This window comes from Choristoneura fumiferana, chromosome 4 (assembly GCF_025370935.1).
Source record: "Choristoneura fumiferana chromosome 4, NRCan_CFum_1, whole genome shotgun sequence".
NCBI classification, from domain to species: domain Eukaryota; kingdom Metazoa; phylum Arthropoda; class Insecta; order Lepidoptera; family Tortricidae; genus Choristoneura; species Choristoneura fumiferana.
The window spans coordinates 8061423-8086111 of record NC_133475.1 but is presented as its reverse complement, the minus strand read 5'-3'; the positions used below and the strand labels follow the sequence as shown (position 1 = coordinate 8086111).

General features: G+C 36.7%; 1 protein-coding gene across 10 annotated transcripts in view; it reads left to right on the top strand.

Annotated features, from left to right (window-relative positions):
* LOC141427404 (discs large homolog 1-like protein) overlaps nucleotides 1-24339 on the top strand; it is a 41297-nt gene extending 16958 nt beyond the window's left edge. For 5 of the 10 annotated variants that reach the window (XM_074086777.1, XM_074086773.1, XM_074086776.1 and 2 more), the window contains exons 2-11: nucleotides 507-916; nucleotides 4281-4357; nucleotides 9902-10087; nucleotides 13831-13911; nucleotides 14617-14817; nucleotides 15219-15357; nucleotides 16469-16538; nucleotides 17034-17277; nucleotides 18121-18287; nucleotides 18464-20833. In XM_074086777.1, the coding sequence (XP_073942878.1) occupies nucleotides 676-916; nucleotides 4281-4357; nucleotides 9902-10087; nucleotides 13831-13911; nucleotides 14617-14817; nucleotides 15219-15357; nucleotides 16469-16538; nucleotides 17034-17277; nucleotides 18121-18287; nucleotides 18464-18530 (1473 nt within the window). In that variant the 5' untranslated portion in view covers nucleotides 507-675 and the 3' untranslated portion in view covers nucleotides 18531-20833. Of the gene's footprint in view, nucleotides 1-506; nucleotides 917-4280; nucleotides 4358-9901; nucleotides 10088-13830; nucleotides 13912-14616; nucleotides 14818-15218; nucleotides 15358-16468; nucleotides 16539-17033; nucleotides 17278-18120; nucleotides 18288-18463; nucleotides 20834-23304 lie in introns of those variants that run through there. The other 5 variants (XM_074086778.1, XM_074086779.1, XM_074086781.1 and 2 more) reach the window with 3 other exon arrangements.
* The last annotated feature ends 350 nt before the right edge of the window (nucleotides 24340-24689 follow it).

The following is a 24689-nucleotide window of genomic DNA, read 5'->3' as shown; positions in this document are numbered from 1 at the left end:
TGGCTTACCTTTTGCTAGTGGCTAGTAACAAAAAAACTTTTTTTATTTGGCCGAACCTAATTTCAAATTTGGTGCTGGCAAACAACAATGCCATTTAATAGGTACTTCTTAAAAATGATAAATAAACGTTGTTCTTCTGTCTAAAGATTTTTTTTTCTTTATATTGTTATAGACACCTTTAACTATGCTATGTTTATAGAGGCCGTTTCATGTCCTGACCTAGTGAAATTATGATTACGATTTCAAATAATACCACTATTATTTGAAATCGTTGCTTTTTGCCGAGAATATATTTCCATATATGAATATGATTCATCCAACTACGTATTTCAAATGAACGATTTTTTTTCCGAAATTGTTAACTGTTTAGGACATAAACAGTATAGTTAAGAGTACCGGTTAGTGTTATAAAAAAGTTGAAGGACTTACAGTGTCAAAAAAATCGTTCGTCCACATGAAACAGTCCGAAAATTAATCGTCTGTCAAAATTATTTTTGTTGAATTAGATAAAGTATTATTTATCTGATGGGCCTGGCTGTTAACAACTGAAGTGCCAAAAACTTCTAAAATGCCAGTGGCAAAACATAAAAACGTACGCAACTAAACAAACATGGCTACGGTAAATTGAAAATGGCGTGTGACAGTGCAACCTAGCGTGATGGTGCCGGAGTCAGCATGACAACGTGGATGGCGCTGTTCGGGCTAGTGTGGCTGTTGCGCGTACGCGGTTCGCTGTGCGGCTGCGCGGCGTGCAGGCGCGCGCGCGACGCGCCGCCTAGCGAACGCGCTCCGAGCCCCGAGCGCGCGCCGTTCGATGTCATCACGTTGCAACAGTACACGCGTGACGTCACCGTGCAGACAGACTTCGACGATGAAGACGACCTGGATAAGATTGAGCTGCAGATCACCGAGGAATGTGAGTTTTATATAAGTTTATCCTACTTAACTTCTTATCGACAGGTTTATACCTATCTCTAAAATCAGAGAAAGCCCGTGCGTTTTGCCTTCATCAAAATAGCAGTTTGACCCGTCTTACCATACGTGTCACTCACAATAGTTTACCTAGACGAGGCCTGAATTTAAAATAGCGAAAGGTTTCGATAAAGTTGTTCGGGTTTGGCTGGATGGTCAATTTATTTATAAGTTTACGTGAACTATCTAAATTTAGGAGATTTAAAGATTTATGATTGGTTTTTTGGAGTCTTTTTGTATTTTTTATTTCAACTCCAAATTTGTTACTTTTACGGGTATCCCGTGAAAACATATCGAAAATACAAACTGAGACATGGATGCACAGAAAAACCAGAAAAAGATGGTGCTGCGTGCTATAACCCCTACACCACCGCTGGACAGGAATCTAGACACGAATTTTTCCTATGCATACATATCTCAGGTTGCTTAATTCTACTACGCTACTTATGCAGCAGCACTAGCGACATCTATGTTCCGCGCTCATCGAGAGACGTCACACTCTTTCGGAACCAACCGCTCACCCAGACAAGAGATGTCGCTACTAAGCAATCAAATTATGATTGCACAGCAAAAAGGAAAAAAAAACTCACACACTTTCGCATTTATAATATTAAGTATGGATAACAATACGATATTATTATTATATTTAGCCTATAATTATAATTATACTTTATATTACGGTTGTTATTTCAAGATTTTATCCCTATCCCGTGGGAATATCGGGATAAAAAGTATCCTGTTTTAATCCAGGTTATAAACTAACTTTTCGCCAAATTTCATCCAACTCCGTCCAGCCGTTTCAGCGTGAAGAAGTAACAAACATACTAACTCACTCACTCACAAACTTTTACATTCATAATATTAGTAGGATATTTGTAAGGTCATAATTTTCACGATGCGTAACATAATTTTTGAGTATTTGTATAAACTTTTCATAAACTTAACTATAATGACTTTGATTATAAGTAAATTGGTTTATGAGATCGAAATGTCTGATGAATGTTATCGAAAAATTCAAATGCACTTTTTAGCATTCTTTATTCCACAAGCTTTTATTTAACTTGCAACGTCCGTATGTAAGTAGGTAAGTATTCCGTGGTTTTAAAATTTGTGAACTATTTTTTTACCACTTCTTGGTATTCTATCAAGCTGCGTCTTTGTCATCACATCACACATTTGACTCAAAATAACATCAAACATATTATTTATTTAAAGTTTAAGCTTTCATGCTGATTGCTATTTGTTGGCTGTACTTGTATTGTTATTCAAACTACATTATCAGAATCAAATTTCATGTCAATCTAATCAGTAATCACTAGAAAAAGTTAAATTAGACTTGCAAAATTTGACCTAAGGGCATAAACATTGCAAATTAAATAAAAACTTGCAAAAATACAACCAAATTGAGAAACTTCTTCTCTTTTTGAAGCCTATTTATGATAGAGCTCCCTCCAGTTTCAATAATGCGTTAAAGTTATTACCCTAAGTAATTGAAATCAAATAAAAGTAGCGAGAGATCTCATAAGTTAAATTTGCATAGCCTCGGCAGAATAAATGAAAAGTAAAGCAAAATATTGTTCGAGTTACCAGCGTTGGCAAAGAACTTTTATTTTGAAGAGCAATTAAACTGATACATACTCGTATTATTTCCGTTACTAAGTTCGTTTTAGTTGCGCTATTTCTGATCCGATTCAAGTTTTGCTAATGAAAAATGTACACGTAGGATTCGAATTTGTATAATATCTGTATAATACAGTATCTTATTCCTGTGACTTATATGTCTAGTCTAGCCAGTCGATCAGTCAGTCAGTCCAGGTAATTTATTATCCCCCCTAAAACCAAGTCTAGACCTGCCACAGAGCTTATAAGGGTACTATCTTCAAACCGATAATACATTTATCTTAGACTTCATCTGCCTTTGTTTAATCTGTATCATTGTTGTGAGTATAAAACGAATATCTGATTTCAGTTACGTAACACTAAAGAGGTACCGTTTTAGTGCGTTGAACGGTTAAGATGGCTCTGATAGTTGAAGGGTTGAGTGAACAAACGTTATCTTTACGGCCATTCGAAACTTGTAATGGACATTATTGTTTTAGAAATAAAGCTCTAGTTCCAAACGATCAAGATAACGTACCTTTATCCATTTGACTCTTAATGGTTAACTCGTCATCTTTGAACTGTATTTGATTCCTGTTCTATTTAACTAAAGGTCAAAACGTTATCAACGCGTGAACACGTTCTTTTTTTAGCTGGCTAAATAAAGCACTACGCTCCAGTTTTGGGGTCAATCAGTTAGTATTTTAGGCGGAGCTGGAAAATGTCAGCCACTTTGAAAAGGTCTTTTTTTTCTTTTTTTTTTATTCGACTGGATGGAAAACGAACAAGTGGGTCTCCTGGTGGTAAAAGATTGCCACCGCCCATAGACACCTGCAACACCAGGGAGATAGCAAATGTGTTGCCAACCTAGATGCCTAAGATGGGATACCTCAAGTGCCAGTAATTTCACCGGCTGTCTTGCTCTCCACGCCGAAACACAACAGTGCAAGCACTGCTGCTTCACGGCAGGATTAGCGAGCAAGATGGTGGTAGCAATCCGGGCGGACCTTGCACAAGGTCCTACCACCTGCAAAGGTCTGGAAAATCTTTGCTTTTATTTAGTTGACAAAAAGAAATATCGAGAATGTCTATAGTTAGTTATAGTGTTAATGAGAATTTCTCAAGATTTAAAGCAATAGGTAAGATGAATTTAATTGGCCTTTTAATTTTGATTTTATTTGCGTTCCATGAGAATTTTAGCACATTCTTGGGATAAAAAAACTCTGTGTTATTTAATTTATTGATAAAATTAATTTTAGTGTTATTATTTTTTTACAATTTTTAGAAAATTAGATTTGATTGAATATATAGTATTAACAGATTTACCACGGAGTGCAAATTTCCATAGGCCATGAATATTATTTAACAAAATTAATAAAGGAAACTAAAAATAAACTTGTGAAAATATTTGAAAATCTAGTAAAGCAGTGTATAAATATAAACTTTTTCATAAAGTTATTAATACTCGACGCGAAAAAAATCTAATTGAAAATAAGAGGCAAAAAAAAAACAATTCTTCGGTATTTTGCCGACTATATTGTTACGAACTAGGCAGTTTCTATTATAAACTGTGTGGTGGAGAAAATAAAAACTTTATAAACTTTTTCAATAGCGAAAGACCAGCGTAGTCTTAGTTACGGGAACCCATTGGCTCTGTACGAATACGAAACTCTGAAACGTAATCATTAAAAAAGTATTTTTATTTGCAGCAAACGTCGGGAACTACGAGGGCGGGCGCGAGACGCAGAGTCCGGATGCCGCCCGACGCGCGGCAGGAAGCTACCAGGTTTCACTTGACAATATTATCACGACTCCATGACACTTTTGTTCCTTGAAGCGCCACCGCTTCATTTCCCCACCAGGTTCTGTTATATTCTCGTTGTTGATGCAATATGGGACACAGGAATTGAATGCGCATGTGTAGGTTTCTCCGTCTCCAGTGAAAACTAATACAACTCGGCATAGAAGGATTATTATTATTATTATATTATAGATGTTTTTACTAGCTTAAACATGTTAAAAAATAAGTTGAAAAAAAACATGCTTAAAGATTCAATAAGGAAACATAGGTCAGTCTTAAAGATAATCAAGGATTTCGGTGAGATGCCACAATAGTACATTGTGTCTTAAGGGCGGTAAATAAGGAATTACGAACGAGAGTCTATTAGAAATAATGAGTCGACGTTCGTAATTCTAGTACCGCCCGTCGCGTGCGACATACAATGTTTTTCATCACATTTGCGAGTATAAATGTATATTCGTAAAAGAAAAACTAATATTTTTTCAAAAATTGCCGATGCCGCTGGCTGCGCTTTTGGCAGCGCCAGCTCCCCGCCGCCCCTCCCCCTCCGCAGCATGTGCATGGCGTGCGTGTTTTACCGACCTTGGGCTTCATGACAACAAAATTAGTACGGGCAATGACTCATTTTCCGACCACGGGTTTCATGACAAGCACATTAAGGTCGAGGGTTTTATTTGGGGGGTTGCAACCAAGGTAGCCGCATGTTACAACACTGTTTACGAGCAAGTGTGATAAAAAAAAAATTAAAAGCGAATTAGTAATAATTAAACACGTAAATGAAATAACGTGCATATTGTTTTTTTTTTAGAGATTTTAATTTCAGACAATGAACACAAAAACTAGTTGCAAATAGTCAAGGTATACTTTAACGTGTACCTATTTATATATGTCGGCGGCCGATCGTAAAATTTCAAGGTAATCTGAATTAAGTGAATTTTTTATCATTTAATCACCAAAATTAGTCAAGTTGAAGCAAAATTAATCATCTGACACATATTTTTCTCCAATGTTTAAGGGTTTTCATCACACTTGCTCGTAACTCGTCGACAATGTCGTAACATGCAGGCTACCTTGGTTGCAACCCCCCAAATAAAACCCTCGACCTTAATGTGCTCGTCATGAAACCCGTGGTCGGTAAATGAGTCATTGCCCGTACTAATTTTCTTGTCATGAAGCCCAAGGTCGGTAAATGAGTTTGTTACTGCATGGTGTGCTGCAGTAGCGCCTGCAGCGCGCAGCGCGCGCACGTCGGGCACATGCTGCGGAGGAGGAGGGCGGCGGGGAGCTAGCTGCCAAGAGCGTAGCCAGCGGTATCGGCAATTTTGAGAAAATATTAAAATATTAATAGACTCTCGTTCGTAATTCCTTATTTACCGCCCTTAAGACACAATGTACTATTAAACACGTTGATTAGGTAGGTACATAGATTGACTTAAAAATAGCAGATTTATACTAATCGAATGGTGTAAGAAACACCATATCGCTTCACGTTGAGTTGTTTTAGTTTTCACCGCATTTTACCACGTAAGTAACTAAAAAAACTGTTCGAAAGATAGAAATTTATTACAAACTTGTTCCCTCTACTTTGCGACCCTATACTGCGACGCATGGGCACTGCAAATTGATGACGTTATTTATTTTCTACATCGTGATATCAAATTTTCTCAACTCGGATAGCTCCGGTACACACGAAACTTCCAACTTTATTGCTTCGTACTTCGGTCCCCACTCCTCAGTCAGGAATAACATCTGCCTGTTCTGCATTTTCAATTTATTATTAACACATTCATTTTGTTCTGTAAAATACTAGTAACCCAGACCAACGATAAGGCCGCCTATTTCTTACCTTGTAATTTTCTCTCCGTGTACCAGTATTTTGTATCGCTTAAGTACTATTTCGTCACTAGGTACTTAAAAAAAAAATCGTACCTCAGAATAGATATATTAGTTGGGACCTATTCGTTTAGTGACCACGTACAAATCTAGAAAATATACTCGTTCAGCGGCACAAAATTTTGCCAACTCTACATACAAAATTACCTATTATTGCATACATTTGAGGACCAGATTTTTTGCCGCTCAGTATAGTTACCAAAAGAGCCTAAATTAGGTAGGTACTTGGAACATATTTTTCAGTGTAACAGCTCGCGTCGCGTGCAAATTGTCGCTTGCACTGCCATAAATTATTTTTCCTCATAGCCAGACATCCGTTAGTGTTTTTTTGTATTTTGTACTCGTAATTATTTTAGTGTATCAACCCTGCACAGCGCACAGGTGTTAATTTTGTTTCCTTTTCGTTAGCTATTATCCATTTTTTATGTTCCATTTTCTTTACAGTGATACCTAATTTAATAAAAAAAACCGTGCATGGCTTCCCGTTAAGATTTTTAATTTTATCTATAACCCCACATAATCTTTGCTAATAAGTAATAAACTTACAAAACAGACAGGGCTTACTGGCAATCAAAATATCGTAATATTAAATTAAGAATTTCTTTTTTACCCACGACGAAACGGATAAGGTATACCTATACCTACGTTTAGGATGAGAGGTTGTTTGTGTATGCGCCAACGAATGTTTACTTACGTGTGAGCTTATTGGCTTAGTTAACTTGTCATTACATCCATTACGAAAAGGTCAAGCAGCAAGCACTGTCTCCTCAGATCTTCTGCCTGAGTGATCACCAATGAATCCACTAGGTACAACTTTTATGCCTGATGCTTTTCTATGGAAGATAGGCCGAGGCCGCAATACGGCTAAACCGCCGCGGTTTTTAACCGCGTGACTTTTTATACAAGTCAATTTAAAACCGCCAATGCGGCCCTTCCATGACTCACAAAGTCACGCGGTAAAAAATCGCGGCGGTTTACCCGTAGTGCACCCGGAGCCATAAAGTAGTATTATTAAAAAAAACCCCGCAACAATATAACATTACTGACGTCTCACCGCGTATGACTTTCATTAATTTGACATTCCTACCGAAACGTATCAGAAACATTTCCTATTCGAGTAGGGTTGTCAACCGAGCGTGCGGAGTGTACGTGACACGCTACGGGTGACTTGTTTATGCTCCGTTATCATTTTGCCTATACCCTATAATAATGTAGTATTAATTCAGAGAACTAAATGTAGATTGGAAAAAGAACGTGGTCAGTGTCTGTAGAGTAAGATATCGCTAATGGAGTTAAGAAAATAATTTTAGGAACTTTGTAGCGACGGAAACGATTTCAACCGACTAAGCAGACGCTTAAATTTTTAACAGAATTATACATTATTGCTATCACTGTTACGACAAATAATACCTACATAGCAACGTTCGATGTAGTTCCATTGTTACATAAACTTTACAGGATTGTTAATAATTTGTTTGCGCATTGAGTTAGGTTTAGTTACATTCATTAAAAAACCTTCTATGTATTATCGTTAAAATTTAGTTCGTAAGTACTCCTAAATACCATTATGTAAATTTAATTAATATTATATCAACATATTGCTGTTAAATCAAATACTGTTACATCGACTGTAATATAACACACTTCCAAAAATGATGCACGCCAGAATTTTTACAGATGTTTTATCAATAACCAATGATTTTTATAGTGAAAAATTATCACTTTCGAAGGACCATGTTTGAATGCCAAACGCACCGATGTAAATAATACGACGGTTGCTTAGGGAATGACTTTAATTCAAAGCTGATAGGCTTGTATCGGCTGCTACAAAAATCTTAATGCGACATCTATTGAAAAATTAACAAAATAGGACAAAAACTATCTTCAAGAAAACTAAACAAACTAATAATGCCGTGTTGAACATACACTGCAGCACTGTTTAAAAAAATCGGTCAAGTGCGAGTGCAAGCGACTCGCGCATGAAAGGTTCCGCACCTCCTCCTCCGCACCTCCTGTTTCAGCTTTTTGTAAAAAAATCTAATTCAAGCATTTTTGCTGGCGGTACTTTTTGCCCCTGGTTACCAAAGTAGGTAGTCGTCAAGGCGAATCAAATGAGACCAAAATCGATGCAGTCGTGTCGGCCAACATCTTATTTCATCATCAGATCAGCTCTACGTCATAATAATATTGCATTGTCATCGGATTAATACATGCATGCAAAATTTCAGCTCAATCGGTTGAAGATATCCACTTAAAATTTAAGTTAAAATATTAATTCCACCCGAACAAACATAACTAGTTACATTACATTACAAGTTAATAAAAACATATCACCAAAATGTAAACACTAGGTGTAAGTATTTTGAATAAAAAACAATTTTTAATTCTCATCCTCTTTGGCTGTCGCCCTCTCGGAGGCTGAATAGCGCTTCAGACTCTTGCCATGCGCAGCAGCAGAAAAAAAAATTTGCTGTCAGGTCAGTTTGGTTTATTCGCGGGAAATTCAGTGGACTTCGTATGTTGTGTAATTAAATAATAAGAAGCTCGACTAGTGTGAATAAATATTAAATTATTATAAACCTTGTAAATAGTGTTAAATACTTAGTATGTTTTTTTTAGTGTAAAAAAACAAAAGGTAAACATAGTGATTATACGGTGTGGATTTGGCGAGCGCTTTATCAAAGTTGCTGGCTTCATTGAGAATTGTGGTTCATAAATTGCTTTATTAATTTTGCACAAAAACGAATAAACCACACAATCAGACAGTCACTATATTATATTATCGAAGCTTTTATAAAACATCATTAAAATCGCAAACTTAAAAGGTAAATATTCAACCGAAATAGCTAGTCGTTGCTAGGCGACTCGGGCGCCTTAGCAACGGCTAAAACGTCTAGCAACCAAAAAACGCTGAAAATAAACACGTTTCTTGTATGACGATTAATTTGTAACTTTACTTTATTTTTAGTATTTGTTGTTATAGCGGCCACAGTAATACATAATCTGTGAAAATTTCAAGTGTCTAACCTTTACGGCTTAAGAGATAGAGCCCTGTGACAGACGGACAGACAGACAGACGGACAGACAGACGGATAGATAGACAGACAGACAGACAGATAGACAGATAGCGGAGTCTCAGTAATAGGGTCCCGTTGGCACCCTTTGGTTACGGAACCCTAAAAAATATATCTATAATTAAGATTTTTAATTGTTATTGACAAAATGTCTCCACCATGTTGGTCGATATTCATAATTTTGGGGTAAAGTACAGGTTGAGAAATCTACTTTTTTGTCACAAGCAACTTTACGATGATTTCTTTGGCAGAATTACGGAATCGTTAAAATATTATGGCATTAACAACTTGGTACGCGATTGAGTTACTTCGACAATACAGTCAGAGACGTGATTTCATCACCAAGGATAAAATAGTCCCATTATAAATCATACAGAAGTGTTGAATCAAAGTAACCCAACGCTCTAAAGTGTCCCAGATTTGTTTCAAAATACCTTGTGACGTGTTTTTGCACGCTTTCCAAATCCCATTCCCGTCACCCGCACCACCCGCATCCATTATCATTAGCTTAACCACTGACGTCACAGGCTGCTGTATATTACAATGAACAACCTTTCCACAGCCTTCGGATTCAGATAACGAATCTGTTTGGGAGACTTCGGACGTGACGTTGGAGCGAGGAGCGGGGGGTCTCGGCCTGAGCATAGCGGGCGGAGAGACCGGCGGTGACGTCAGCATCACGAGGCTGGCCGAAAACGGAGCTGCGAAGAAGGATGGCAGACTGCAAATAGGAGATATTTTAATACAGGTAAGCCTAGTTTTTCTACGCCGTTAATTTTGTCTATGATACCGTAAACGCAGTGCTCTGTGCTCTGTGTCCATAAAAACGAATTCTTATAATTGGTAAAATAACAGACTGAGGCCTTATTGTGTAACACACTTGAAATCACAATCGTTTTCGGCACTTCTTTTTGTTATACGGTATAAGTACCACTATCATGAGTTTACAGTGACCGTACTCGATAAGTCGATAGCGAAGGCGTAAATTATTTGTACAGCGCCTCTAGAAACAATTTACGCCGTCGCTATCGAGTACGGTCACTGTAAACTCATGGTAGTGGTACAGATGAGGATAGTAAGAGATGGTGAAAGATCATTTTTATCCAGGAAAATTGCAACAGTAATGGGCAACAGCTAGTTAATACTGTTAGAAAATACTGTTTTACCGTCCAGTATTAGGTACTCTTTATTATTATTACTTAAAATAGTACTAAAAGGGTATCTAATTTGAAACAGTAAATGCAAAATAGAAACAACGCCGATCTTTTTCTCGTCTGCTAATTCCAGTCACGTGTTGTGGTCTAAATAAGCCGATCGTAAAAATACATGGATAAAAGTTTGCAGCCCACGAATATCCATATCCATTGCCTGGCATCATAGCTCTGCTAATATAGGTTTGCTAGCATGATAAGAAGAACCAAAGGGTTTGGATTATAAGTATTTACCATTTCACTCAGTTATTGACTTTACAAATAAAATCAATATTCACTACCAATATCTATTGTGTTCTATCAAAAATACTTTGACATGAAATAATATCAAGTAAAGTGGCAATATAAAACCATCGGTCTCCCTCTCGAGTAGCCGTATAAGAGGTTAATAACTTTGTTGTCGAGCCGAAGGACAAACATGGCAGTTAACGGCGAATCGAAGTGAAAAAACTGTTTGGACAAGGTCGAGACATGGGTAATCTCAACTCCGCGAAGTGATCTGACTCACTAGATCCAGCTTCGGTGTCGGTACCGAATCCGCTTATTGAATCCGAATTGACGAGCGATTATTAATTTATCTATGGCCGATCCGCCCGGCTCGGTTCGGTCGGTCGGTGTCGGTATGGTACTGCGGTGGCTGACTGAACTGAAGTACAGATTCGTGAAAGAGAGAAAGATTCGTTCGTTAGTCCAAGTCCGAGTACCGAACCGAACCGACCAACCAAACATAGATAATACTTAAGATCCAAGTCCAAGATCGATCCGCAGGGCTACTCGAACCGAACCGGCCAACCAAACATAGATAATAAGATCCAAGTCCAAGATCCGATCCGCAGGGCTACTACGAAACTCCAAAATCGAAGTTCGTGTCGTGCGGTCCCTCTGACACTTATACTATTTAATACGAGAGCGAGAGGGACGGTACGATACGAACTTCGAGTTTCGTAGTAGCCCTGCCGATCCGATCCGAGCCGAGCGAGAGCGAAGCAGACGGACGGAGCGAGTCAGTGTGAGTGAGCGTGACGGCGATCACGAGCGAGGCGAGCCGCTCGATCCAGTCGGAGTTAGTAACTCCGGAGTCAATAAGATTTGAAAGGAGTCATTAAGGGATTCGGATCCGCTGAGGATCTGACTCTTTTGAATCTTCAGATCCGGTACCATCCCATCTTCGGGCATCTTCGGGTGACACTCTTTCCCGGCCCGAATAATACCGGCATGGAAATACCGACCCTGTTTTTCGTGTACACGCCCATAGAAGCTCCTGTCGGTTTCTCTGGGCGAGTACACAAAAAACAGGGCCGGTATTTCCATGTCATGTCAGTGTTATCCGGGCCGGGAAAGTGTGTCACCCCTTCGTGTAACTTTTTCTATAAAAAAAATTATACTTAACAAAAAATTTAACCGACTGCAAAAAACCATGAAAATCATTTTCTACCAGTCTGAAGTCTGTCGGTGCCTCAGCACGAGCCAGCAGGAGTGGACCTATAGTCATCTACCTCACCCTACGCACTTTATATTGGGCTTCAATCACTCCTGCTGGCTGCTTTGCTTTGCTGGAAATCCAACCCGTGAAATACTTTTTATTGAGTAGTATCTCCGATGGTCAACTGTGGTCTTTGTCATCAGTTCCCACTTCACCAAATGATGATTTTCAAGAGCAAATGCACGAGTTACTAATAAATATATCCAATTTACTATAGGTGTCCCTAAAACATTTGAAAAGTTCCCGCGATTTCTTAAGATCCAATCATCAGATCCTCATTTGGTGCTTATGGGACCTAATTGAAGAGATTCCTAGACGAACGCAAAAAAAAAATCAAATCGGTTCATAAATGACGGAGTTCTGAGGTAACAAACTTAAAAAAAATACAACCGAATTGATAACCTCCTCCTTTATTGAAGTCGGTTAAAATGTGGGGCAGCAGTAGCTACGCTATGATATGACTACCCTGGGGAAATAACAGAACCCACCAGACTGTCAGGACTAGCTATTGCTTGCAATTTTGTAAGCGTAGAATTGGCTTTTTGTTTGCATCTAGGGAGTTGCAGTTTTTTTTACACAAAACTACTTTACTCGTAGGATACAAGACGTCTGTCTGGAGAATAAAGAAACGTAACAAAAAATTTCTGCAGACGTCTTGTATCCTATGCAATAGAGAATGTGTTTTATTTATTTTTGTCTTGGCTCTATTGACTTACCAGTGGTCTAAAAGTTAGCTTGTTACCTACGCCTAGATACCAATGTTACTAAATATGCTAAATATGTTGACTGTACTTTAATTGTTAGGTATATCGTATCAACATATCCATTCTTGAAGCCGATCCAAACGCAAGATGTAGGTGGAATTCAATTTGTGAGATTTGAAGAATGAAGACAACTTCTTTACATTATAACATTTTAAGTCAACTAAAATATGAACGATATGAACATTGTAAGTCAAATAAAAGCACAGAATATAGAAAAGCTCAAAACATTTGACATTCATGGTCACGGGGATCTCATAATTTGAAAGAAGTAAATACTTCATAACGATAGTAAGTAACGAAATAATTTGTGTTGTTTCATTTGAAGGTTTATAATTTGAATACTACGTTTAACATTCAGCTAGTAAAAAAGAAAAAAATAGCAGGTATAGAAGTACATAAAGTAGAAAACTAACAAAAACTAATAAAATAGCAACATTGTGATAGTATAAAACACAATCCACCCACAATATGAAAATTAATACATAACATTTTATAGATAGGTATACTTGCAATATTGAGCTCATGGCACGGAAATTAAATAGAAAACCTCTACGTATTCCAACTTTTTTCTCGGGTAGTTAAAAGCCGTAGTTAGCATCGACATGCTTCCGATCAGGTAATCACTTTTTCACATAACTTTTGAAGCCATGTAGGGAATACCAAAAATATTTTCCATGAAGTTATCATCAGTATTTTTTATTAACGATCGTAGCGGCGAATCATTGGAACTTATTTTTATGCTTATTGCATCCAATGCAAGCAATGGCAAATTCCATCGCAATAATTTCAATTGACATACCTTTTAGAAACGATAAAGTAAATCTATTTTAAGCAAATTGTGAATTCCTCACATTATTATTTTTTTGCTTTTAAAGCTAACAAAGACCATAGATTTATAAGTAAATTCTATTTTTTGTGAAGCGACAACCCTACACTAATAATTAGAATCGTGTAATTTGCAAATTTTATGCATAAGGAAGGATCTTTACTTTGATAGTTGTATGAATAGTTTCAACTTTTGCTATTGTTTCAGGTGAACGAGGTCACGGTAGAGAATGCCCCTCACGCAGTGGCCGTGGATGCTCTTCAAAAGGCTGGAAATATTGTCAGATTAGTAAGTACTCTGTTAATAATATCGACGAACATTTATATAATATATGAAACAAAATAACGTAAAAATCGTAGGCTAAGTGAAACTGTTTCAAAACTAAAATTTAGTAACTTTATGTCCAATACAAACACAGACAGCAGCTAGCGCCAAGTTACTGGCATGATAACTCGACTTGAGATTTAATATAGATGAGCAGTACAAATTGATTAAAGTTTTAAGCTAAGTGATTATCGATTTCGTTTTGAATAGAACGCAGTCGAGTGTATCATATAATTAAGAGATAATATTTGTGCCTACTAATATACTTAATAACTTCTTACAGTCGTCGTCAATCAACAAAGAAAACAAGGGATTCTTAAACCTTGCCTATTTAATGTTCATAAGCAAAATATGTAATACTTATTCTGAGTGGATTTTCATTTCGTATACTCATTTCATAACAGTTTTCAAGTTGAAAATTCTTATTCTCTGTGTTTGCGCCAAATTAAGGTTAGATTTTGTCAAATTCAAAAGTTTTAGTTTTAGTGATTCCTTCCACATTACTAGTTTTTTACCAGCACTAGAAATAATCTACCAATGCTGGTATTATTGTAACTTGGTTTCGTAGTGGTAAATCCCATAGAAAAGAAATCCATTTAATGTCATAATTGTAATTGCCTTATCACTTCGTGACCATTGGTAAGCCAAAAAAGTTTTTCTTTTTAACAGAGAGTACGTCGAGCCCGACGGCCTAGGGTGGTGACACTGTGGAGAGGCGCGCGGGGTCTCGGCCTTGGCATAGCCGGCGGAGCGGACGACGCAGCGGGAGGCGGAGGCGTTTTTGTTTCCCACATAGCGGTCGGTGGGGCGGCCCACCATGACGGCAGACTGAGACTAGGCGATAAGATATTGGCTGTTAGGGATGAAGATGTGAGTAATGTACTTATAAAAATAGGTAGAGTTTGGGATGATAGCAGCGGTAAATTATCGCAAAGATAAAATCTCAGTAATGACATTGTGAGTAAAAAAAATCGAAATATTTACCATTATGAACAATGTAGGTAGTAGTAAAAATAATTATTTTAAACCTATATAACAAACAATTTTCGGAGAAATGATGATTATGATTACAAAGCGGTATTATTATAAATAATCGAATAAAAAATTGTATATGAGCCAATATGGACCCCTCAAAAACAATGAACGAAGGGAACATAATCACATATAAGATAATAAGAACAGCATAGGTACTAGATTCGTCCTGGCTTCATATTTATTCTACTTGTCGTTTATACGACTATAAAAGTTAACCTTATTTTTCTTTTGTCTAGGGTATAGAAACGTCATTAATTGGAGCGACTCACGCCCAAGCAGTAACAGCGTTAAGGAGTACGGGCGAGCATGTGACGCTAGTCGTGTTGCCTGCTGGCTCTGTCCCGCCGGTTGCAAGAACCGCTCCGCTCTACTCTAGTGAGTGCACTCTAGCTTTAATAGTAATAATGATGAAAGAGTGCGTATCTAGTCGTTTAATTTTGAAGTCATAATGTAACGTTAATGTTTGTATGGTTTTCAGAAAAATGAAAAAAAAAAACATCGTGTACAACTTTATACATTAGGCTAGCTTTATTTTGTAATAATGCCAAACAATAACTGGATTCAGAGAAAAAAGAGTTATGACAGATATACATTATTACTTTAAATAATTACGCGAACCGATATAGACCCGTGGTGAAAATATCGATAATGTAGAAGCAACCAAAAGAAATCCATGTAGCGTGTGTATTTTTTAATTTTTGAATCCTATAGAGTTAAAACACTACTGTGCTTTTTGTACACAAAGGGACAAACTAAGTGTCCCTGTCTATTAAGGCAAGCAAGAGAATCCAAGCATGATGTTCTAAAATGAAATGAAAACTGGACTATGCTTTGAAAAATATATAAAATTAATTGAAAAATAACCGATATCAAAGGCAAAACTACGCTCTATATTAAATTACGTTTCTTTAATTATATTAACTGACAGCTTATCTTATATTACATCGAGTTATAATATAATTCTTAAAACCGTAAGAGCCAATTAATTGGTATTAAAATATGTGAGCGAGGTCTTAAGCATTATACTCGTTAAATAGCAATATTCGTATAACCGTGAAAATTATTCTAGCATCTTATATACAATATATTATGTACCTAAGTGTCAATAAGCCGCTTAAGGGTAGCTCAAAGTGCTTCGACTTCAAAGAAAATGAACTTGTTTATAACTTGAGACAAGTCGATCCGTTATAATTGCAACTTTATAGTGAGAGAACATTTTAAAGTGATTGTTAGTTAAGCATTAGTAAAATAAGGTACATAAAAGTTCTTTACTTAAGTAATTTGTAGCATCAAGTTCATATTTTTGTCTAAAACTCATTTAGAAATGTGTCAATTTGTAAGAATAATGTGTATTTATAGTATCTTCTTTAAAAACTTAAAGAGCCCGAAAGGTTATTCTAGAACATTCAGATAACTCTTTGTTCCTTTGAAACCCTCAACACTATTAAATTAATGTAACAAAAACTTTAATCCTCTGTTTGTACAGCCAAGACTCAAGCCACCTCGTGTTCCACGCTTCATGAACTTTTGGAAGAGGAGCCGAATGAAATCCCAAGGTAGGTACCTACCCTCTTTTGTTTCCGCGCACGTTTCATGTCTACACACACACACTAACGTATTCAGCATTACTACCATCGCTTGGCACTAAGTCAAAAACTATAAAACGTTAACTCGCACCCCTTTTGTTGGCAAGAGCGTATCGCGTATGCCTGGTGTTACAACTAGCGTCGAATGTGATTAAAATTACTGGATGTGCTTGAACTAAAGACATAAAGTTTGATTTGTTGGAGCAGACTGTGGCAGTTATGACTTCTTTTTATCGTAGTATTTATATACTGGAAATAGGAAATAATGTGGAACACAATTTTTCTCTTAAATAACTTAGCGTGATACGAAACTGGGAAATGGTTGAAAATAAGGAAAAAAATAACTGGACCCGGTAGGTGAGGCGCTGCTGTCGGTATGTTATCATATTTAATGTAGTGCTCCTTTTCCGGGCCGGACAACGTCTACCTGGTTCGCTAGTAGATAATAAAAAACACTGCTTTCAGGTGCGTTCGAATGGTCCGATTAGTCCGTTCAGGGTCACGGCTCGGCATGGATATAGTCGGGGGCTTAGGGGGCGAAGTAGACACCACCAGCGGGGTCGAAGACGATGCGTGCGGGGTTTTTGTATCAGGGGTTTCGGCGGGAGGGGCTGCGTACGGCATGCTGCATCGGGGGGACCGGATACTAAGCGTGGATGGCAGAGATCTGACGAGGGCCACGCACGAACAGGCTGCGGCTGCTTTGAAGGTAACTACCTGACAGGCAGAACTGAGGCCTTATTAACACATGAATCATAATCGTTTTCACCACTTCTTTCTGTCACACGGCAAAAGACGAAGGGAAAAAGAGATGGTGAATGCAATCGCGAACGTCAGCGCGTTAGACAATACATCCTCTGAACTAAAGTAAATAATGTCACCTGAAATTTATTAGACTTAACCTAACCTAACTAAATCCCTACCCTAGAATAACATGCTGGTTAGGTATTTTGTATCCTGGTACTTCCACGTCATGAGAATATACGTTCGTAAAATTTGTTTTTAATTTAATTTTCAATTTAGGTAAGTTTCACTTTTGGAAGTTTGACTTTGGTGTTTGTTGTTTGGTGATGTATAATATTTATTTTTTTCCCAATAATCACTTACAATATAATATATACACACCCGGGGCTTAATTATGATTATGACGGCATCATCACTGTCAACATTTTAAGTTACATTCTCCTTGATGGAATAATTAACATTTATTTTTACTTTCACCAGCCTTTTGACTTGTTGATATGATCCGGCACCAACGCTCTGATCAAATTGTTTTCCTCATACCTTGACGCGCATATACAGTGTGCTACCGGTAGTCAGGCTTTTTTTAAGGGAGGTTAAAGTAAAGTATTTCTGTAACTTAACCATGACATTAATTTAGTTAATAAACTAAAATTCAGACTTTGTTAACTTTCTAACAAAATTATATAGTAAGTGTAAATGACAGCCGAACGATACTTTGATTATTACTTGTCAATTTACTTTGCTGTACATTGCTGGCAATTATAATTTTTTGCATTTTAGTTTATTAATTATATTATTATCATCACAGCAGTATTCCGGCGCAGCGGTGTCGATAGCGGCGCAGTATCAGCCGGAGCAGTACGAGCGTTTGCGCGCGCGCATACGGGCGATCAACGCTGCGGCCGCTGCATCACCACACACGCATCGCCACACTCATGTTCCCGTGCATCCCGACCTCCACGCTGTTTATCAAAGGTGAATATTTATAATACGCATTCGACCCATCAATTTCTGGCGTTTCAACCTCATTCTCGTGGTCAATTTTTTTTTAATTGAATGTAGAATTTGATGATCATTTTTGATCATTTTTAGATGTCCTAGAGTTTTACTAGATAATTTGGAAACTATAACAGAATCTTCCACCATTTCAGCAAAAATGTGACCACGAAAATCATACGGAATAAACGCTCGACACACCTGACAGCCGGGGTGTCGTAAAAGGCGACTAAGAAATCTGATGCTAGAGTGGGCAGCAGCACTCTCTTAATGACAAATTGGAAATTCGGACGCCAGATTACGGCGTGGAAGAAGAGGATCTACCACCTCTCAATTTTCATAAAAAACTCATTATCTTGAAACTTATGACCATGACAACTCTGTCAAGTGTAGCAACTGAAATGAATAATGTAGACGTCTAAAGAAGAGCTATACATGTGATCAAATCAAATGGGTCAGTGGGGAGAAGTCAGAAACTAAGAGAGATAGCGAAATCTGTTCTTAGGAACCATGGCTACGATTTTAGATTTAATAAAAATGCCATTTTTTTTGTTTTAACTCTCATACATAACCAGGAATCGAATCCGATCAAAATCTCTGTAAACTATGTTATGAATTCTGCACATTTTTTCATTGTTATTCGTGATAAATGTACGGGTCAAATTGTGCAAGTTAATGGATTTAAGTTGACAATGCAAGTACAGTCAGCTAAAATAAAAGATTGTAAAAATAAACATACATTTTTGCTGACTGTACTTGCAGTAGCAAAAGTTCGTTGACTGCATTGCCAACTAAACTACATTTCCATTTTAATACCAAAATTAATGTCGATCCATTAACCATTGAGGAGTCGTACAGTACTGCGGTAACAATCCTGCGCTGGACAACCAGGATGTCACTACCAGATTATTGTATTGTCACCAGATTTACATAAGTACACAAATCGCCAAGTCGAGCGCGAAGCAAACACTGCCGTACCATCCTTTACTGGCCCTTGACCTGGCATTTTCAGGCCCCTATTTGAGAACCTCTGGATAAGACCAGAACGCAGAAATTTTTGTCATCCAGTAAGCTATAATTACATACTTAAAATCCAAAATTTCAAGTCTGTTGGTCATTTAGTTCCGAAGTTAAGCGAAAGCAAAGTTTCGCATTTATGACACTCACTCACTCATTCACTCATGATCATCAAAATTGAACTAGTACTTCCCATAAACTCAGAGAGCTGAAATTTAATACAAACTTAGGGTTTAATAGCTACATTAAGGGAAAACTATAAAAACTGGGATAATCGAAGATCTAGAGTACATGGTGACCCTGATTAGAAAACACAAGAGTTCAACCAAACTATCAGAGATCGACCTACCACCTTTACAAATTTTCTACAAAAAGAAGTGAAATCCCACCAAAAACATTGTGTAAAAAACTAGCCAAGTCTCGATGGAGCTGATTGTTTATCTCTAATAAGTAATGAAATCTAGACAAAGTCGTGCCAAGGCTAAGGTTCCTTACTGCGATTTCTTTATTATTATAGTTAATATTGTGTGACTTGGGCGTTGACTTGTACCCACTAACGTATAAAGAATGTTCAGTCTAGTCTTATCCAGAGTCCCACCAAAAACATTCTGTAAAAAACTTAATGCAATTTCTTTATATTGTCCGCGTCTTGAGTCTCAACATTTACTGGATAAGACTTAACACTCATATAATCTAAAAGTCTTAATGATGTCACAGGGAGAGACATGCGTGAATTTAAAATTACTTAAGTATGGAATAGATACATTTTGTTTTAAGAGCGATTCAGCTAACTTTGAGGAAGACGCGAGACATTTTGTCGTTTCGATGGGGATTCCAGAGAACCGACCATCCTGTATATTTATGCTCCTTGGTCACTACGTGCATCTAGATGGCCATGCCGAAACTTAAAAAAAAACTGTTGTTGACGTAAGTAACTCAATTATCTTCGACTCCGTTGATTATAGAATTTAAAAAAAAATACTTTCCACCCTAGAGAGGAAAACGCAATTTTCCACCCGACTATCCGACACCCGACTCATGAAAATTAAACAGGAGAGATGAAAAGTTAATTTTCATATGAGCTTATTTCCATTTCGATTACATACACCTTCTCTCCTCAAGTGTAAACCTGAAGTTGCAATAGGTATTTGGATTCCCTTTCAACAAAGTGTAAATAATGTTACACGGGGAAAAAAATATTAACGCGATGCCTTATTTTTTTTTAATTCAATATCCGCAAGCCATATTTAAACGTTACATTAATTATTATGTATGTAGCAACAACGTTAAAACGCATAATATCGCTTCGAACTTACTAACGTTTTGAAAGGAAATATAAGACTTATTTTCCTACCAAATATCAAACAAAAAGCTAATGAGTGAATCAAAAAATTAAGGTTACAGTGAGTGTGTAGTGCCTACTTTTCGTTTTGAGACTAATTGCTCATTTGATTATTTGATTTCCAGCTAATTTTTCCGCTACATATGAAATAAAAGATTTACAAAAAATACACATTGTTTTTAAATTAATTCTAAATATTTAAGCAGGTAGTTTGACTGTGGTTGATAGATGTTTATTTGCATTGATCGATGCCCAAAGGGGAACGCGTCAAAAGCCTGACTACATTTTGAATTAAAAACCAAAAATAATTGTTTAAATACTCCGGATACATTATAAAACACCGTGTACACTTATGGATGTAAACCATGTTCTTGGTTTAGTCGTTAGGGCGTGTAACACGGTACAAAAATACTAAGAACCACATTTTCACTATAATGTTGCCTAACTTGTATATAAATAAGCCGCAGTTTTCTAAAAAAACCTTAATTATACTAATCATCACTGCGTAACTGTTATAAAGGACATTGAATTGAAACCTTAAACACTGTTCTACGTAGATGAAATCGATTGAGCACAGCGATTAGATGTGGCGGCCGTATAATATCAGAATATAATTAGCATACAAATTAAGCACTCAACAAGGAGACAAGGGATCAGCGAATAACTCGAAGCGTGGCCTTCTTTTTATAGTAGTTCAAGTTTATAGATATCGCAACTTATTTCGTGTTTCCTTTTTATCATTTGAAAATTTTCCAGCGAATCTGTAGGTACCGAACCGTTGATGTAACAAAATTTACTGCAACGCAAACCCCATTAGCCTAACATTTAAAACGTATAACATTAAAATAGCAATTAGTTCGTGTAACATAATGTCCAAACTACAGATTGTCAAAAACGCTGTCAACCAAAAAATAAAATCATCAAATCTTATTGGAAGCAGTTAATCGGAGTAGCAAGTAGCAGAATGACAAAAAGCAAAGCGTCCAAAAATTAAACTATTAAGTAAACTCAATCTCTTTACATCGTGATACACGTGACATCACATGTTTTGGACGTTTTGCGATTTTGACGTTCAGTTTTATCGGCGATATTGTAATTTACGTTTCGGACGATTTAAGCATTGGACATTTTACATACATACTTAGACTTGGTGCTATCTGGCCGTGCCTCTTCATAGACGTTATGCGAATTGGGTGTTTTATTATTACCATCTCAAGTTTTCATTCGTAGACGATTCGGTACTAAACCATCAACAAACCTTTGATGTTAATTTTAATAATGAGTTGATCGCTTCGACCTATTTGTGGCTCATATTGCGAATGTTTAATCTAAGTAATAACATACTTGAACAGAGCATATCGAGACGCCTGAGGGAGGAACTTAATTGCTACCACAAACTCAAACTGTAGCATAATGTGATTGCAGAGTATATGGGTGTGTCAAAGCATGAACGAGTAGGTAATGAAGTTACAAATAATCCAAGCTACAAAATCTCAACCATCTTATTATACATTTAATTAAGTTTAACCAGTTACAATTTTTTTTTAATGAGAACATGCCAATCTTTCACTAATTATAGTACCTATTACGGAATGTTCTGCAACATTTTAAACAAAAAGACAAACACAAACGGTGTTATCGTTGATCTGCTACGAAATTATTGAAAGGAAAACCGAAACATTCCGGTTTAATTAAAAGTTGCGTAGATGGTACCTACCAACAAATATTTCGCAATTCCCACAAATGTTTAGGTATTGCTTTAAACCCGCGTAATAAATGTTACAACGAATTCTTTTCCACAACTCCATTAACGAATTCACCATTAACGTCACGTAAATTCAGCCTATGACTCCATTATTCTTGTTTCCAGCAATGAATAATTGTACTTAATTTATCTCTATAGTCCATTAGGATTTGCCATTGAGTAAGGCATTAACTATTCAGCCGTGGACTATTCAGCAAGTCGTTCAGCTCGGAATTAGTACAGAATTAGAATTAAGTGAGCGTTCTCGTTGTTCCATTTCAATAGAAAATAGAGCAAAATATGGTGTAGGTACATCCGCTAGGGCAGATGGGCTCACTCTATACTACGCCCGACGCGGGTATTATTCACGGCGCAGTATCAGCAGTACTGGCACATGACGTGTATTATTTTGGACCCCGATACAGTCTATGCATAGTAAACACCTGCGGCCGGCGGATATTTGAAGCACAAATGGTTGCGTTGATAGTATTTATGTTTGCTGGCAACACGGCCAATTTGCGTTTGACGTCGTTTACTTTGAAATTTAATCATGTTTGTACCTAAGCGTGAACTTTGTGGCTGACTGCCTCTGCTACTAGGCAAAGTTAATTTCGTGCATATGATATAAAAGTCATTGTATGGCATGACGCAAGCGTTTTTATTAAAATGCGAAAGTTCCTCGGTTTCTTATTAAATGATGTTATATTAGTGAATGAATTGCTTAGCGTTCATCTTTAATCCCGGGAACTACCTACAATTTTCAATGCATTAAAACAGAGTAAGTGCCAATGTGAAACAAAGGGGAGGAAAATTGTATTTGAACGTCAAAAGAATGGTAAAAGATTTACAGGGTTTATTGGATACAATATTTCATTTTTATCTGTTTGTTACAGGTAGCAGATGACGTAATTGGCTGTGAAATTGACCATTTTGTAGGAATTGGAAATCGCAAGCTTCGTTTTCTCCTATTCCATATTTTTCAGATAGTTGGGCAGATGTTAGAAATGTTTAAAAAGCTATCAATATATTTCAATTTTTTTATACCTAATATGGATGTAAATATGTCTCTAATGCTACTAAGATAATATCTGAGTTGTACATAATAATATTTTTATTATTGTTGAATTACAATTATCTTTTTTCGTTTTGCCCAAATTTACAAATATTGGTTACGCTGGTGGTACATGTATAAAATATAATATTAAGGAAAAAGAAAAAAATTGTACAGAATTTATATCTGATTGACGTAAACACATTTTATATTCTCAGACAGATTCGACAAGGAAAACGTGTAATGTAAAAAATAAATAAAACGTTACTGAAACTTACTTATTAAAAATGTTTTACTGATATCATTACTGAGCATCTAAAGAATATTTCAATATTTTTATGAGTCAATAATGAAAAACTTGAAAGGTTTGTAATATCTTGACGCCTAAGATTAAAATGTGTCATAAATGGAAGTGAAAGAGAGTTTGATGCGACGACGAAAAAACTAGCACCACATAGCAGATTTTGCGAGTTGATAATATAACTGACTCGAAATAAATGTGGAGATAATTAAATATAAAGCGGAAGATTCTGTTGTGCCGCAGATAATTGAGGATAGATTTGTACGGGTGAATTTTGTGTAATAACAGAACTATTCCAGTTCATACCACATCGTTGAGTTGAGTTGTGGACGTAACTGGAGAGAAATCCTCGACCACAACTATCTTTGCTCTATGGTAAAACAATGGATGTAACAAAGTATGGTGGTTAGTTGCTTAGGTGTTATTTTATGTGCCAAGCATTGTAATGGTACTTGTTAAGTAATTTTGTAAATAAAATAAAGGGATTGTAAATTACTTTTGCAACTGTGATATTAAACTTAATGTTAGTGAGTATAACTGTAAAAACCGAAATTGAATACACGACACTGATAATTATCTGTTGTTTTAATATTAAAAATATCTAACCTAAAGTTTTGAATGAGTAGATAGTTAAATTGAAAAATAATTACTTATTGTGAATCATATGTTATAGGTATATGAACTGCTTTAAAACTTCGCAAAAAGCAAATGGTAACTATCGGTTCCTCGAAATCCAATTTTGATTGCTAAACTTCAAACTCAGATATGTCCACTCTACCTTCTACCACCACACTAAGGCACCACACTCCTACAATCCTACCTTATCCAATCTACAATCTTATTTGCCTGTTTTTTCTTATTTGCCGGCAGCGACCGGCGAAGCGCCAGGACCGAAAATATTTTTCAACTAATACTAATATTCTTAT